Here is a 15,455-nt window from a genome sequence, read left to right as displayed (position 1 = left end):
AAATTGGTTTAAGAAAAAAGTGAGTAAATACATACTGTTAGAAAAATGGAGCTAATTGACTTGCTTGATGCTGGATTGCCGAAAACTTCTTTCAGTTTATAAAAATCTTAGTATTAATTGAGCCATTATAAAACAAAGCTCAATAAAACAGGTATCCTTGAAGCAAGATGTGGCTCATAGGGCTGGAGTGCATATTTGACACACCGAAGTCCAGGGTTTGATCCCCAGCATCAAACATGTTTCACTCTACAGGGAGTGACTCTACTAAAACTAAGATCTACTTTTAAATTGTATAAAAAGCTGAAAACCATATAAAAAGATATACACCAATAAAGGATAGATACCTTTTTTGATATTCCTGAGCCTTTCCATCCATTTCTATCAACTAGACAGTATTGTATCGTAGTTTGTGAATTTAGCTCCATAAGATATGGAAATACATGAAATGCGGGAAGTAATAAGGGATGAATATATTATCTCTAGCTTTAAGAAATATTACTCATATACACACAACCACATACAGATACATTTTCTGAATGATTCAATGGGCACAGTGAAATGAATAGTATAATTATCCTTAGATTTAATTAAATTTATTTTCTAATTGCATAGTTAAAATACTTTTTGTCTCTCTTGCTTAATTTTTACATTCTCAGTATATAAGGATTAATTTACTTTTATCCAAAGTAAGCTGTCTTATACCAAGTTAGTTAATACCAAGTTAGTTAATTGTCTAATACCATTAGTTACCAAGTCTATATCGTATACCCCATGCACCATACATACCAGAAGAATTAGAGCATGGTGGTTTCCCCTCACTTTTTTGGGCTATATCTCACAGTGCTGGAATAGGTTGGGCAGTACTTGGGGACCATGCACTGTCAGGAGTAAAATCCATAGCTCTGCACATAAAGCATGTGTTCTAGGCCTTGAATCTGTACCCCAGCCAATGAAGTTGAAAATTTCTTCGAAAGCTACTTGCCTTAGTTTCTCAAAATTATTTTACTAATTGGGAATATAGGAAAACATTTTGAAAAACATTAAAATGGGTAAAATTCTTGAAAATATTATCAACAGGTTTCCAGTTGAAGTAGTTTCTCTATTTTTCATTCTAGAAATAACATGAAACACATGAAGTTGAAATTAAATCATTTTGTTAGATCGTCATATATAGATATTAACCAAGTTGTATAATTTGTATTATTGTTGATCCTAGTATGAAAAAGTTCGAATATACAGAATGGATGGATCATACCGTTCTGTTGAACTGAAGCATGGAAATAATACCACAGTGCAGCAGATAATGGAAGGAATGCGATTATCCCAAGAAACACAGCAGTATTTCACTATTTGGATCTGTTCGGAAAACCTTAGTAAGAAAGTTAATATTTTGTTACATAAAACCTCATTATTTGCTTTTGAGTAGGTTGTTGGTAATTTAAGGCTGGAACGATAGCACAGTGGGCAGGGCGTTTGCCTTGCACGCAGCTGACCAGGGCGACCCTGCGTCGATTCCTCTGGCCCTCTCAGAAAGCCCTGCAAGCTGCCGAGAGTATCTCACCTGCACGGCAAAGCCTGGCAAGCTACCCGTGAAGTATTCCATATGCCAAACACAGTAACAACAAGTCTCACAATGGAGGTGTTACTGGGCCCACTGGATGAACAATGTGAGGACAGTGCTACAGTGCTACAGTTGGTAATTTAAGTATAGTAACAGTTTTTGACCTTTAAAGTTTGGTACTTTTTTCCTTATGTACAAATATATAAACTTTTTCCTTCTATTTAAATTTTTTTTTCTTCTATATCAATTCAGCTCAAACTACTAAAAAAGGGAAAACTTTGGGATCTTCTATTCAAAGCATGATTTTATTATTATTATTGTTACTAATAATATTTTGGCTTTTGGGCCACACCTGGCGATGCTCAGGGCTCATTCCTGGTTCTGCACTTAGGAATTACTCCTGACAGTGCTCAGTGGACCATCTGGAATGACAGGGGTTGAACCCAGGTCGGCTGCATGCAAAGCACATACCACCCTACCCACTGCATTATCACTCCAGCCTCTGAAATATGATTTTAAAGTGATAGAAACAAAACTTTTCTTCTCTGGTAATAAAATTTTATATAAATACTGTTGAATTTAGCACTTATCCAGATTGCTTTTATTTTCAGTGCTTACCTGACTCAACATAATAATGCAAATGTTCTATTCATGTTAACTCAGTGTAAGAGCCGGGAAGTTAGTGCGGCAGGTACCAAGCTTGCCTTGCATTCAGCTTGATCTGGGTTTGATCCCCGGCACCTCATATGGTTCACAGATTCTACTAGAAGTGATCCCTGAGCAGAGATTTAGGACTAAGCTCTAAGCACAGCCAGGTATAGATTGAAAACAAAACATACAAAATCAATGTAATATCACTATAGATTATCTTTCAAAGTATTACAAATACCTACAGGAATTACCTGTGAATGTTATAATTAAATGTTTAATGATTTCATTGTATTTTTTAATACCAAATTCTGTTGAATGTATCAGAATTAAATCAATTGTAATGGAGAAATTGCTAAATTTTTTTTATTTTAAAATTTATTCTTATTTCTTAAAAGCAAAAGCTGTTATCTTGTATTAGGTAGAAATAATGACTAAATTCATTATTGATTTAAATTTAAATCTTTGTGTCTTCAGAACCTAAATGCAGATAGTTTAATATCATTTTCAATGTATTGATATTTATTTTTACATTATCATTTATAAAAGGAAAGATGTTTTTCAGGCCTTCAGCTGAAGCCTTATCATAAGCCCTTGCAGCATGTTCGTGATTGGCCAGAGATACTTTCTGAATTGACTAATTTGGATCCTCAAAGGGAAACACCACAGCTTTTTCTAAGAAGAGATGTGAGACTTCCTTTGGAAGTTGAAAAAAAGGTTTGCTTTTAAAACTCATTTATAATTATATAAATGCATAGAATCTATTGAGTTCTCATTTTAAGTAGTAGAGATTCAAAAATTGTGCTTTTTTATGAGAGGATTTTACTTCTCTTTTTAAACTTCAGTCTTCACAAGCCTGTGGTAAGAGGTATAGTGTGAGTTATAAAGTCTCTAGTTGGTATTCTTATTTCTATATTCGTTTAATTACATGTACCCCTCTAGAAATTTACATACTTCCTTTTATCAGAGATGTGTGACTTTTGCTATTCCTGATTAGACAATGATAAGTTCTACATTTGTAACAAGAAATTAAAGCCTAATAAGCAAATTATACTTTTCCTTTTAAGATTGAAGACCCACTAGCAATTCTTATTCTTTTTGATGAAGCCAGATATAATTTACTGAAGGGCTTTTATACAGCTCCTGATGCTAAACTGATAACATTGGCAAGTCTATTACTGCAAATAGTTTATGGAAATTATGAAAGCAAAAAACACAAGCAAGGTTTTCTAAAGTAAGTATTTTATAGTGTGCATGTTTCACGCTATGTTCAAGGTTCTGTTTGTTTGAATCACAAAAGCTTAGATTATTGTTTTAAGACATATTCATACATTTGTTTGAAATTAAATAATTAATATAAGGCATGAAAAGGGAATGAACTGTGGTAAAGTTAATTGAGTTCTTTCCAAAATTATTCAGAGTCATATAAGGATATTTGAGTTGGATATGGAGCTCAGAGGAATAGTGATTTAGAGCATCTGCCTTGCAAGTGCAGGGTAATAAGTTCAGTTCCTTGGTGTCCCACAAGTGTTGTGACCCTAGAAACTCTGCTGCTTGAGACTGCCAGCTGTGCTGTCACTGACCACACTGCAGCCAGGTGCATATAAGTACTACAAAAGGGCATTTACCCACCCACCCCCAGTGAAGTCTGTAACTAAACATATATGTGTGAATACTATGGCAAGGAAGTGCAGCCTTTGGTAAGCACCTGTGTGACCACAGCCACAACTGCAGCAAGTACCACAATTATAATAAACAAACTTTAGTTTGCACAAGGCAAATGATACTTGCCTCGTACAAGAGTGCAACCCCTGGCGAACAGCTGTGCAAATGCCACAAAATCTGGGCCAGTAATAGTACAGTGGGTAGGATGCTTGTCTTGCATGAAGCTGACCTGGGTTTAATCCCTGGCACCTCCTATGGTTCTTTTAACCTTGCCAGGAATAATCTCTGAGGAGTGATCCTAATCTCTGAGTCAGGAATAAGCCCTGAATACCACTGGGTGTGGCCCAGAAAACAAAGAATTTGGTTTCTTGCAGCCAAATTTACAAGCACCTCAACTCAAATATATTTGAATATCACTGTCAGGCATAGGTACAGCTTCCGTGGTAATAACAGTAACAACAATGATGGAGAAAGTGGGGGTGGGAATTTTTTTAAAAAGCATTTGCCTGTAGCTAGATCTACTATATATATATACATAGGCTTGTGGGGGGTGCGGGGAGTGTCACACCTGGCAATGATCAGGGCTTATTCCTGGCTCTGCACTCAGGAATTACTCCTGGTGGTGTTTGGGGGACCATTTGGGATATCAGGCATTGAATGTGTCAGCTGTGGGCAAGGCTAATGCCCTACCCACACTACTAGCACTCTGGCCACACCTTATATTTTTCAAGTACAGCTTTCTTTACTGTTGGTTAAAATAAGTACACTAAAATCTGACTTGAATATATAAAAATATAAGGTAGATACACTTAAGAAATCTTGCCATAGGCCTTGGGGATGACTTAAATGGCTGAGCAGATGAGAAGACCATATTTCATTTCCTTTACTGGCTTTGCCCCCCGAGCATTTCACTGGCAATGACCAGAATACAAACAAAATAAAACCAGCCTCTTATCACAAAACTAGTTTCATGTTCAGTCCTTAAGAGAAAGCACTAAGATTCTATTATTTACTTTTGGGGAGGATCCATGCCCTTTCAGTCCGTGGGAGATGGGTGGAAGGGCTACGACAATGGGGATCAAACCTAGAGCTCCCACTCAGCCCTTCGAGCTGTTTTCCTAGCCCAACTGAGCTTTTACCACATCTGAAGTCTACTTTTCATATTCTTACACTTCAAAAATATTTTGCGATTTTTGAAAGGAAAACATTTATTTAAATTGAGCATGTTAGGACTGAACCTTTTTAATTAAAATATTGCTCTTTGTTACTCCACAGCTCAACAAGCTGGAGCACATGCTCTGCTTGCCAGATGCCCAGGACCATATATATGGTCCCCTGATCACTACCATGGGTGACTGAGCCCCGAGCAGGAGTAACCTCTTAGCACTGCTGGGTGTCACACAAAAACAAATCCTGTTACTCAAAGCCATTTGTGTCTCAACAGTTAGCTACTATAGGCAATTTATTTATAACAATTTGTTTACAGTGAAGAAAATTTAAAATCCATTGTTCCTATTACCAAGTTGAAAAGTAAGGCACCTCACTGGACAAATAGAATACTACATGAATACAAGGTAAGCTATTTATGAAATAATAAATTTAATAACTTAATGACAGAACTGCTATTTGTATTAAACATTGACAGTAGCACTGCTATATTTGTGTTAAATAGCATTCCAGTGTGACTCACTGGTGATACCAGAAGCAACAGTGCGTTAAATAAAATTAAAATTTTAATTTCTTGAAATTACAATGTAGCAACATAAATAATATTACCATATATGCATATAAAATCTTAAAGACTTTAGAAAATAGTCAGGTCACTAAAACAAGATTAGGAAAAAGATTTCACTATTCACTGTATGTCATTTACAACTTAATGTTTCGAGGCTTTGGGGAGAGAATACAAAAGGCTGGAGTTTCAGGTTTTGCTTGTGAGAACACTGTAGAATACTTCACTGACTTTTTCTATATATTGATTACTATGATAATGTTTTTAAAATATGAACTGTTGCACTTGCACTATCCGTATGCACTTAAAAACTAGTAGGATAAACCTTAGTGTTTTTTTTTTTTAATATTTAAGATCTCAATAGAAAAGCTGGTTAGGATATTATCACAATGCTATTCTTCACTGGGAGCTCACTTGATTTTGGAAATTGCTTATTAAATCTACTTAGGTTATCAGAAGTCCTTTTTTTTTTTTTGCATGTCTTATTTTTTTCCTCCACTTTATTAAACACAAAGTTGTGTTTACAAAGTTGTTCATCATGGTTTGTTACAGGCATACAATATTCCAACACCATTAGCATTACTGCTGTTACCTTCCCTCCACTATTTTCTCCATTTTCCTCAAGCCTGCCCCTCTAGCAGATTTACAACAATTTATTTTATATTGCTTGTTGCCACTAAATGGCTAACTGAATAATCAAAAAATATTTCCGTAGAAAATTTGTGAAACTTGTATCTCACCATAAGGACATTAAGTGCTTGTCTGAGGGTTTTTACCAAACTGTTGTTGCAAGTTTAGCCTTCTGTGTTAATGTTTTTGTTAACTGAGATTGATTGGCTTCTATGTTATATTTCCTTTCAATCTTGTATGCTACTACTGGGATGTTAGTATTATATTGTTCAGAGATGTTGCTCCAGAAAATCCAGAATATTTAACTGGACTGTCTGGCCAGAGGCATACTGTGACTTTGGGGTGTGACTGTGGTTACCTGGACTTTGGTAGGGCAGAAGCTGGTCCAACCCACACCAGAAGTTGCCCCAGGAGTCTTAGCCAGTATCTGAGAAATTTTTGTGGCTAGTTGATCTCTTTAGAGAATCATTTTTGAGTCTCTAGAGCAAGGCCAGTAAGATGAGCTTACTTGGTGGCAATGTGGGATGTCTGAATCTTTTATTTTTCCTCATTTGTTTCAGAATCTTAGTACAAGTGAGGGTGTCAGTAAAGAAATGCATCACCTTCAGCGCATGTTCTTACAGAATTGTTGGGAAATTCCTACATATGGAGCAGCTTTTTTCACAGGACAGATATTTACAAAGGCAAGCCCCAGCAATCATAAAGTAATCCCAGTATATGTAGGGGTGAATATAAAAGGACTTCATCTCCTCAACATGGAAACAAAGGTAGGTTTTTAGTTTTTCAGCTGTTTTGAATTTTTGCCTTATGTAGTATCTAAACACCATGAGAAGAAAAATCTTGAAATGGCATATATACAAAATTGTTCTTTGCAATGTCTTGTATAGTAGCAAATGATTAGTGGGGGCATCAAAATAGGGCATTAAGAATTTTAGTCATTTCTTTTTATTTATTTGGAGTAAGGAAGTTGGGTCACATAGTGGGGCTTGCTTTAGGGCTACTCCTGGATCTGTGCTCATGGACTACTCCCAGTCATGCTCAGAGTGCCATGTACTTCCAGGTATAGAACCCAGGCTTCTTGAGTGCAATCATGTACTCAGCCCTTCGAGGTATCTCTCCAGCTGTCGCCTAGTTCTACATTAAAATACATAGCAAACATGAAGGAGTTAATATTTTTGTGTAGTATTTTCCAAGATAAATTTATTTTAAGACAACTGCTAGTGCTGGAGCAGTAATACAGCCGTTAGGACATTTGCCTTGCACACAGCCAACCCAGGTTTGATCCCCAGCTCCCCATATGATTCCTGAACTCCTCCAGGAGTGATCCCTGAGCCCAGAACCAGGAGTAAGCCAGTTATGCCCCCAAAACCAAAAGCAAAATGCTAAATCATGTAATATGCTACCATTCATGTAAAAATTAGTATAAAAACAATATAAATGTATGTTGCTTATATAGGCATATAAAATTTTAGAGATTTTAGAGAATAATACCAAGTCACTTAAGCAAGAGTAGGAAAAAGATTTCCCTATCCTCTATATGCCATTTGTAAATATTTTAGGGTTTGGGGAGTGGGCTTAAAAGACTGGAGCTCAGTCTTTGCATGTGAGAACCCCAAGTATAATCCCTGGCATCATGTGGTCCCCCAAGCACTGCTAGGAGTATCCAACCTGAGCACCACTGGTTGTGACTCAGAGTGTGTGTGTGTGTGCATGGTAATTTGGGGGCTGGGGATATGACTCAAGTGCTAAGAGCACATACCTAGGATGTACAAAGTCCTGAGTTTGATCCTTGGAACCTTAAGACACTGTCACTCATCATCACTGAGGTGGTTGTGATGGCCCCAAGTACGGTCCTTAGCTGTGCATTGAACCATCAGGCCTGTATCACTGGGCCAGCATCACTAGGTATAGCCCCTGCACTGCCCAGTCCCACCCCCACCAAGCATCACTGGATGTGACCCTTATTTTAAAATAAAATAGTGAATTAAATACAGTATCTGACATGAAGGTGAAAGTTATAGTTGCTGATAGAAATCTTTTGGAAAACAGGATGCAGTGTGGAAACTGTGAATACTCATTAAGACATTTCAGACTTTTCAGTCAGAAGTTTTTCATTGCAATTGTAAATTACTTTTTTCTAATCAAAGTCACTATATTATAAAATGAGGATTATTATTAGCATATCTAGCACATATAACCACTCTAGTTTAATGAAAGATTCTTATTCATAATAGCTTTCTATTTTTATAATAACAAATAAAATTTGTTTTCTTCATTTAGATTAGTCAAGAATAGATCATTTCCAAATCAGTTATAGTAATTAAGGTTATACATATTTTGAAAGGGCATTTAACATCAGGTACTTTATCATAAATCTAATTTAAACTTATGATGCTTTACTACGTAATCTCATAACCTCTGACTAACCCATCATATCTTAGTCATTTCCTAGTAACTCAGGAACCTTATAAACAACAGTGATTTTACTACAGTTAGATAGGCATATGAAAGGACATAAGGAATATGTAGGAATATATATAACTAGTGACTTCAAAAATGAAATGACTTGATTTTTATAGTTTCAAATATCAGCTTGCTTTTTTGGGGTTATTGCTTATAATTTTCTGTTTAAAACATTTACTCAACACAAAATGGGATTACTATTTCAGAGCATATTATGGCAGTCCTCCATTGGACTGATTAGTGATGCTGTAACAACCTTTCTCTAAGCAGTAGTTTATATTTGACATTTGGAACCATTCTACATTTAGAAAGCAATAAAAAGTATGTATGTAGTATCCAGCCAATAATTTTCTGTCCTTTTGGTCTTTACCTTATGATCTGTAAACTGCTGATAAATTTTTGACAACGATTCTATTTTCTTTAATCATTAGAGGTAAGAACAATCTGTTTGTCTCTATGCCAAAACCTAATTCAGAAGAAGCTCTAATTCTATAAAAACAAGTCTGAGGCTTGTGAGGAAGGTCCAGATGAAAAGTTTGTTGAGTTCGATTCATGAGATTTAAGGAAAGCAGCCATCTCTGTATCACAGAACAGGAAGGTGAAGCAACAGATGCTGAAGTGAAAGCCTGCAGCAAGTTATCCAATAAGATCTAGTTAAGATCATTGATGAAGGTGGCACTGATAAACAGAAGGTTTTCACTGAAGATGAAAAAGATGAAGGAAAAAAAAACTGCCACACAGAAAAGTCAGTCCAGCTTCAAAGAACAGGCTAATGCAGCTACTGACTAAGTAAAAGTCAGTGTTTACCATTTCAGCCATCTGTAGGTTCCCTTAAATAATATGCTAAGTCTGGGCAAGAGAGATAGAACCCTTGGTAAGGCACTTGCCTGGCATAGAGCTGACCTGAATATGATACCCAGCATTGCATGTGATTACTGAGCACTGAGCCAGGAGTATGCCCTAAGCACCAATGGGTGCACACATACTGGGACATAAGAAATATGCTAAGTCTTTTCTGCCTTTGTTCTACAGATAATTCTATATGACAGTACATTCATTTACAGCATGGCTTACTATTTCAAGCTCACTGTTGAGAATTGTCGCTCAGAAAATGAGTCCCATCAAGATACTACTTTTCATTTAACATGCATCTTGTCAGCCAAGAGCTCTCATGGAAATGTGTAGGAGATTAATATTTTTATTCATGCTAACACATATATGTTTTGCAAGCCTATAAACCAAGGAGTCATTTAAAATTTTTCAGTCTCATTATTTAAGAAATGTTTTATTAGGCTATAGCTGCCAAAAATAATGATTTCTGTGATGGATCTTGACAACAACAAATAACCACCCCCCCCAAATTTGCCATACTAGATGCCATTGAAGAACCATAAGTGATTCATGAGAAGAGGTCAAAATAATCAACATTATTTGAAAGAAGTTAATTGCATTTGAAAGAAATGAACTGCATTCTTCATTGATGACCTTAAGTAGGAAAGATATAAGACTTTATGGAGTAAAATGCAGTTATGAAACAATTAGAGAACTAGAATTAGAAGTGGAGCCTGAAGATATGCTAAATTGATGTAATCTCATACTGAAAGCTGAATAGAGAAAGGGTTGCTTTTTTAATCAATGACAAAGTGAAGTGAATTCTTGAGATGAAATCTGTTCTTGAAGATGCTGTGAACATTGTTGAATTTACAACAGAGGATTAAAAATACTACGTAGTTGGTAAAGTAGCAAACAAGTTTTAGAGCATTGACTCCAGTTTTGAAAGTTCTGTGGCTAAATAGCATTGGATGCCTCAGAAGAATATTTCAGGATTTTGTTTTATCTTTTTCTTTATAGTTTTTGGGGGGTCAAACCCCATACTGTTCAGGACTTACTCTTTGCTCTTTACTTATGGATCATTCCTAGGTAGAGTTCAGGGAATCATATAACGGTGACCCTAGAGATCTAACTCCAGTTGTACTATTCCTCCAATCCCTACAAAAGGTCATTACTGACTTTTTTTCCTCAGTCAGAGCTGTCCTTAGACAGGAATAAAGCTCTAAGAAACTTTTTTTTCCCCTTGTATCTGTAGTGTTATGTTGGCAACAAATAAGCAACTGCTACAGGTATGTCAAATAGATACATAATCACCACCCTGATCTGTCAGCATTAACTATAGGCAAGATCCTTCCCTAACTAAAAATGTTACAACTCCCTGAAGGTTTAGGTGATGATTAGCATTTTTTAGCTTATTATATCACTTGATCACTTGACATCCCGTTACTCATCGATTTGCTCGAGTAGGCGCCAGTAACGTCTCCATTCATCCCTGTTGTGTGCTAGTATAGCCCACTGGCGTCTGCTCGCTCCAGGAACTTGAAGAGCCTCAAACCAATGGTTCAGGGTCTTCACAAAGAAGTCTGACCGTCTCTTAGGTGGGCAGCCATGTGATCTTTTGATGTCCTGTGGAATCCAGATGGTAACGTCTGCCCTATCAGCTTTCTTGGTGACTCTAGATAACCTCGGGCTGATCGCATGCCCCCTGTGGCCGCGGTGACCTATTCGAACATCTGCCTTATCAACTTTCTTGATGACTCTAGCTTATTATATAGTTAGCAATGTTTTAGCAACAAAATACTGAGAACTTTTTGAACATAGTTACACAACACACTTAAAAGCACATACCAAACTGTGCTCAGGAATCACTCCTGGTAAACTGAGACAATATGGGGTACAGGAAATTCAACCCAGTCGGCTACTTTAAAGCACATGCCTTACATGTACTTAGTTCTGTAGCCCCCACAGTGCCATTTTTAATGATCGTTATTTCAATTAGGATCATTTCTCCTGTGTGCTACTTCTGACTTCTCTGATTTTCCCTTTTCTGCTCTCAGCCATCTCTGGCATTGTGCTTGAGCTTTGTTGACTCCCCTCACTTAGAACCTCATCTTTTATAAGTTTATCCTATAAATAAATAAATAAATAAATAAGAGGACCTGCTTTTCCTCTGGAGCACACTGAGCTCTTAGAACTATCAAGTGAATTCTGAAAGTTCCACACTGTTCAGCTGTTCATCTTATATGAGAATATTCAAAAGGTACTGATAAAGAAGGAATTGCTTTGGGGTTTTTGTACCACACCCAACTGTGTTCAGGGTTTTCTGCTGATGGTACTTGGTGAATTGTAGTCCTGCCATCCCAGAGCTGGGAGTTGCTCCTGAGCACTACCCAGTAGTGCTCCCCCCGCCAAAAAAAGAAGAAAAAAGATCTATTCTCTTTTAGAGTATATGATACAGTATTGTTAACTATGGACTGGAGCGATAGCACAGCAGGTAAGGCATTTGCCTTGCATGTAGCCAACATGGCCGACCTGAGTTCGATTCATCCGGCCCTCTCTGAGAGTCCAGCAAGCTACCGAGAGTCTCTCGCCCACACGGCAAAGCCTGGCAAGCTACCCGTGATGTATTCAATATGCCAAACACAGTAACAACAAAGTCTCACGATGGAGACGTTACTGGGCCCGCTCGAGAAAATTGATGAACAATGGGAGGACAGTGACAGTGACAGTATTGTTAACTCTAATTTTCATGTTCTGTATTAGACCCATATTAGTAGATGTTTGTATTCTTGACAACATCTTGTTCCCCTACCACCTCTAGCAATCACAATTCTATTATTTCTATGTCTGCCCTTTTGTTGTTGCAGATGTTATGATTTTCTTTCTCGTGTGTGTGTATTTTAATATATCACAGAATGAGCATCTTTAAAAATTATATCAGTCTGATACAAAGAGTGTCATTGCTCAAGGCATTCTCCTGGGATCTACCATCTCAGTGGCTCTGTACTGTAGACTGTGAGGTTAGTGTGGGCGCTGACAGTGAATAGACTCTTGTAACACTCAAGGACTATGTTTAGACCTGATTAGATAAGTGTGGCTAATAAAAAAAGGTAAGTATTTTCAGTATGTATTTTAATATAATGATTTCTAATTATATTTCAGGCTTTACTCATCAGTCTTAAGTATGGTTGTTTCATGTGGCAGTTAGGAGATGCCGATACTTGTTTTCAGATTCATAGTATGGAAAATAAAATGAGCTTTATAGTACACACAAAACAGGTAAGTACTTATCAATTAATGTGAACTTTTTTTAATGTTTAAATTTTATTTTCATAATGTTGTTCACATTGATTACATTCAATATTTCAACACCAGTCCCACCACCATTATTTCAAATTTTCCCACCACAGGCAGTTGCTAGATAGTTTATATTCTGTTGCTTATTATGAATATCATGAGAGATTGTGTGGCCACAAAAGTAGCCACATGCTCCTGGAATTCTAAAATTGTAAATGACTGGGGTCTGGAGATACCTCTGTAGCTAACCCGTTTTGAGATTCACTTGTGAGTCTCTGGATCTAGGCTGTTAATGAGCTCAAATGGCACCAGGAGGCAGTTTGTGGGTGCGAGAGCCAGGACCCTGAAGGGGCGGGGAGATAGGAAGAGATGGTATATTCCCACATACCTGGGTTTTTCTTCTGGAAGTTTGTGTTCATCTAGAGTGGGCGGAGAGAGGGTGCCTGCTCCATCTAAGGTTCCCCAGTGAAATCGGCTCAGCACGGGATCCCAAGAAATCTCCGGCAAGCTGCTGTCTTCCCAAATTCACTGCTGAGTCTTAATTTGAACTTTTAATAATGAATTACTGTATTAGTAAAGTTATACCTTTCTCTTTTTTTTTTTTTTTTTTTTTTTGGCACTGCTAGGGATTGAACCTAGTATCTCACACAGGGGAGGGATGTGCTGTGCTACTGAGTTACAGTCCTGGCAGTAAAGTTCTTTGTAATATATATAATTTTTATTTTAAAGAACTTCTAATATTTTATAAATTTAAATATTTAAGACCACGGGAGAAAAGCAGTTATTTCTTAAAGAAAGCCAGAAACTTTCCTAAATAATTTTAGTTTTATAACATAAAATTCTTTCCTGTCATTTCCTTTTCCTGATCAGTTTTTGTTTTCTCTTCTCTCAGAGTATTGGGTTGACAGTGCCTCTTGTGTAACTTTTTTTTTTTCTAATTTCTGCGTTGCTAGGAGTCAAGCCCAGGTCTCAAGCATGCAAGACATTTACGTTATTACTGAAACATATCCCTCTTCTTGACCAGTAATCTATCTGAGCCACTAGTTGCATTCAACAGATGACTTATTAAAATCCATCCAAAGCATGAATAAATACTCCTTGAATTTTTAGAAATAGAATAGAATAATGTTTTATAATAGAATATTCCAAAATATTCTATTTTAAAATAGAACAATAATTTAGGTGTATGATAGAATAGGGAACTGCTACATTATGTCATTTACCACATTCATATGTATTTTATTTTTATTTTTGTGTTTCACTTTGTAGGCTGGCCTTGTGGTTAAACTGTTAATGAAGTTAAATGGACAGTTAATGCCCACTGAAAGAAATTCATGAGTGGAAAGCAGTGGATACTCAAACTACCATACATTGATGCGTTTTTTTCCATGAAAGATACCTTAAACTGTTACTTCTAATAAGGACTTAAGTTTCTTATAATATACATGTATACTGTTGTATTGTACAGAATCTGTACTTATGTTTGGTGTGTAATATACCAATTAATTTTATATAATATTCTCATAAACTATTCTAATTTTTGAAGAAACACAAAAAGATATAGATCAGTAGCCTTTATTAGTAGACAAAATAGTAAGCTTTATTTAAAAAAAACCAATATTTTGGTAAATTTCAAAGAATTTGAAGTGGAATGTAATGAAATTGATAATTGGTTTTGCTATAATTTTGTGTCATTTAAAAATATACAAAAAGTGAACTTGAATAAAGAAAATGCATTTTCTACTTAAACCATGTAACTTATTTAAAACATGTTTCTATAGTCTAGAATCTCAACATGCTTGGATAAAATCTCAGTTAAAATATTTATCTTCTATATATTAGTATTTTTCAAAGTATAGCACTTGAACTCTCTGCGTCATATTTACCAGGTTGCCTACTTAGAACAGGAATTTCAGAGACTCACTCTAGACAAGTTTATTCACTCTCTGGAAGTAGCAGGACCTGGTATTCTTGTCTTGAATTTAAATTGTTTCCTTCTGAAATAATTAAAAACAAGTAATGTATTTGTTTGTTTAAGTTAGTTACTTAAAACTATGTAGTGATTATGATAGTAAGCACATTTATACTTAGGTACACAGATTAAGGACCACTGCTGGTTATTAGTTTGTTTTGTGTAATCTATTCTATCCTTTCACTTGTTTGTTAACTGGCACATCAAATTGCGTTCAGTTGATTAACCTGGAAATCTTGTGGTCTTTTTATCACCCTACATATCCTATTTGTGGAGTTCTGTCAAATATCTTTCAAGTCCTTACTCATTTCTTTCCTTCTTGGTTCGACTGAAGACAATCTGGTGCAGGTATTCACACCGTCTATTTTGAATGAATGTGAAATTTTTTTTTTACAACAATCTTATTCATACTGGTATGATTCTCATTGAAATTTTGTATTCACAAAGCTAATGTTTTAGGTTTTTAGACAAGCAGGAAGAGGCAGACCAAATGAGCTCTAAAGTGAAAGAAGTGTAAGACCTTAGGACACTTAAAGGCCAAAGTGTTTGAGGTACTACAGAAATGTCTTTCAGTGAGCCAGGTGGCTCACTGGCTTAAAATGTCCATCTTATAAGCATAATTGAGCATAATTGAGAGGTTCAGTCCCCAGTACTAC

At 36.2% G+C, this 15,455-nt stretch overlaps 1 protein-coding gene across 1 annotated transcript in view; it reads left to right on the top strand.

Annotated features, from left to right (window-relative positions):
- Positions 1-15,200, top strand: part of KRIT1 (KRIT1 ankyrin repeat containing) — a 30,282-nt gene extending 15,082 nt beyond the window's left edge. The window contains exons 11-17 of the mRNA XM_056118651.1: positions 1,217-1,373; positions 2,775-2,926; positions 3,277-3,443; positions 5,361-5,448; positions 6,797-7,003; positions 12,693-12,809; positions 14,097-15,200. Of these exons, the coding sequence (XP_055974626.1) occupies positions 1,217-1,373; positions 2,775-2,926; positions 3,277-3,443; positions 5,361-5,448; positions 6,797-7,003; positions 12,693-12,809; positions 14,097-14,165 (957 nt within the window). The 3' untranslated portion in view covers positions 14,166-15,200. The remainder of the gene's footprint in view (positions 1-1,216; positions 1,374-2,774; positions 2,927-3,276; positions 3,444-5,360; positions 5,449-6,796; positions 7,004-12,692; positions 12,810-14,096) is intronic.
- The last annotated feature ends 255 nt before the right edge of the window (positions 15,201-15,455 follow it).

Source organism: Sorex fumeus, unplaced genomic scaffold, assembly GCF_029834395.1.
Source record: "Sorex fumeus unplaced genomic scaffold, SorFum_2.1 ptg000037l, whole genome shotgun sequence".
NCBI classification, from domain to species: domain Eukaryota; kingdom Metazoa; phylum Chordata; class Mammalia; order Eulipotyphla; family Soricidae; genus Sorex; species Sorex fumeus.
Note: the sequence above shows the minus strand (reverse complement) of the source record. Positions and strands in the feature narration are given on the sequence as shown.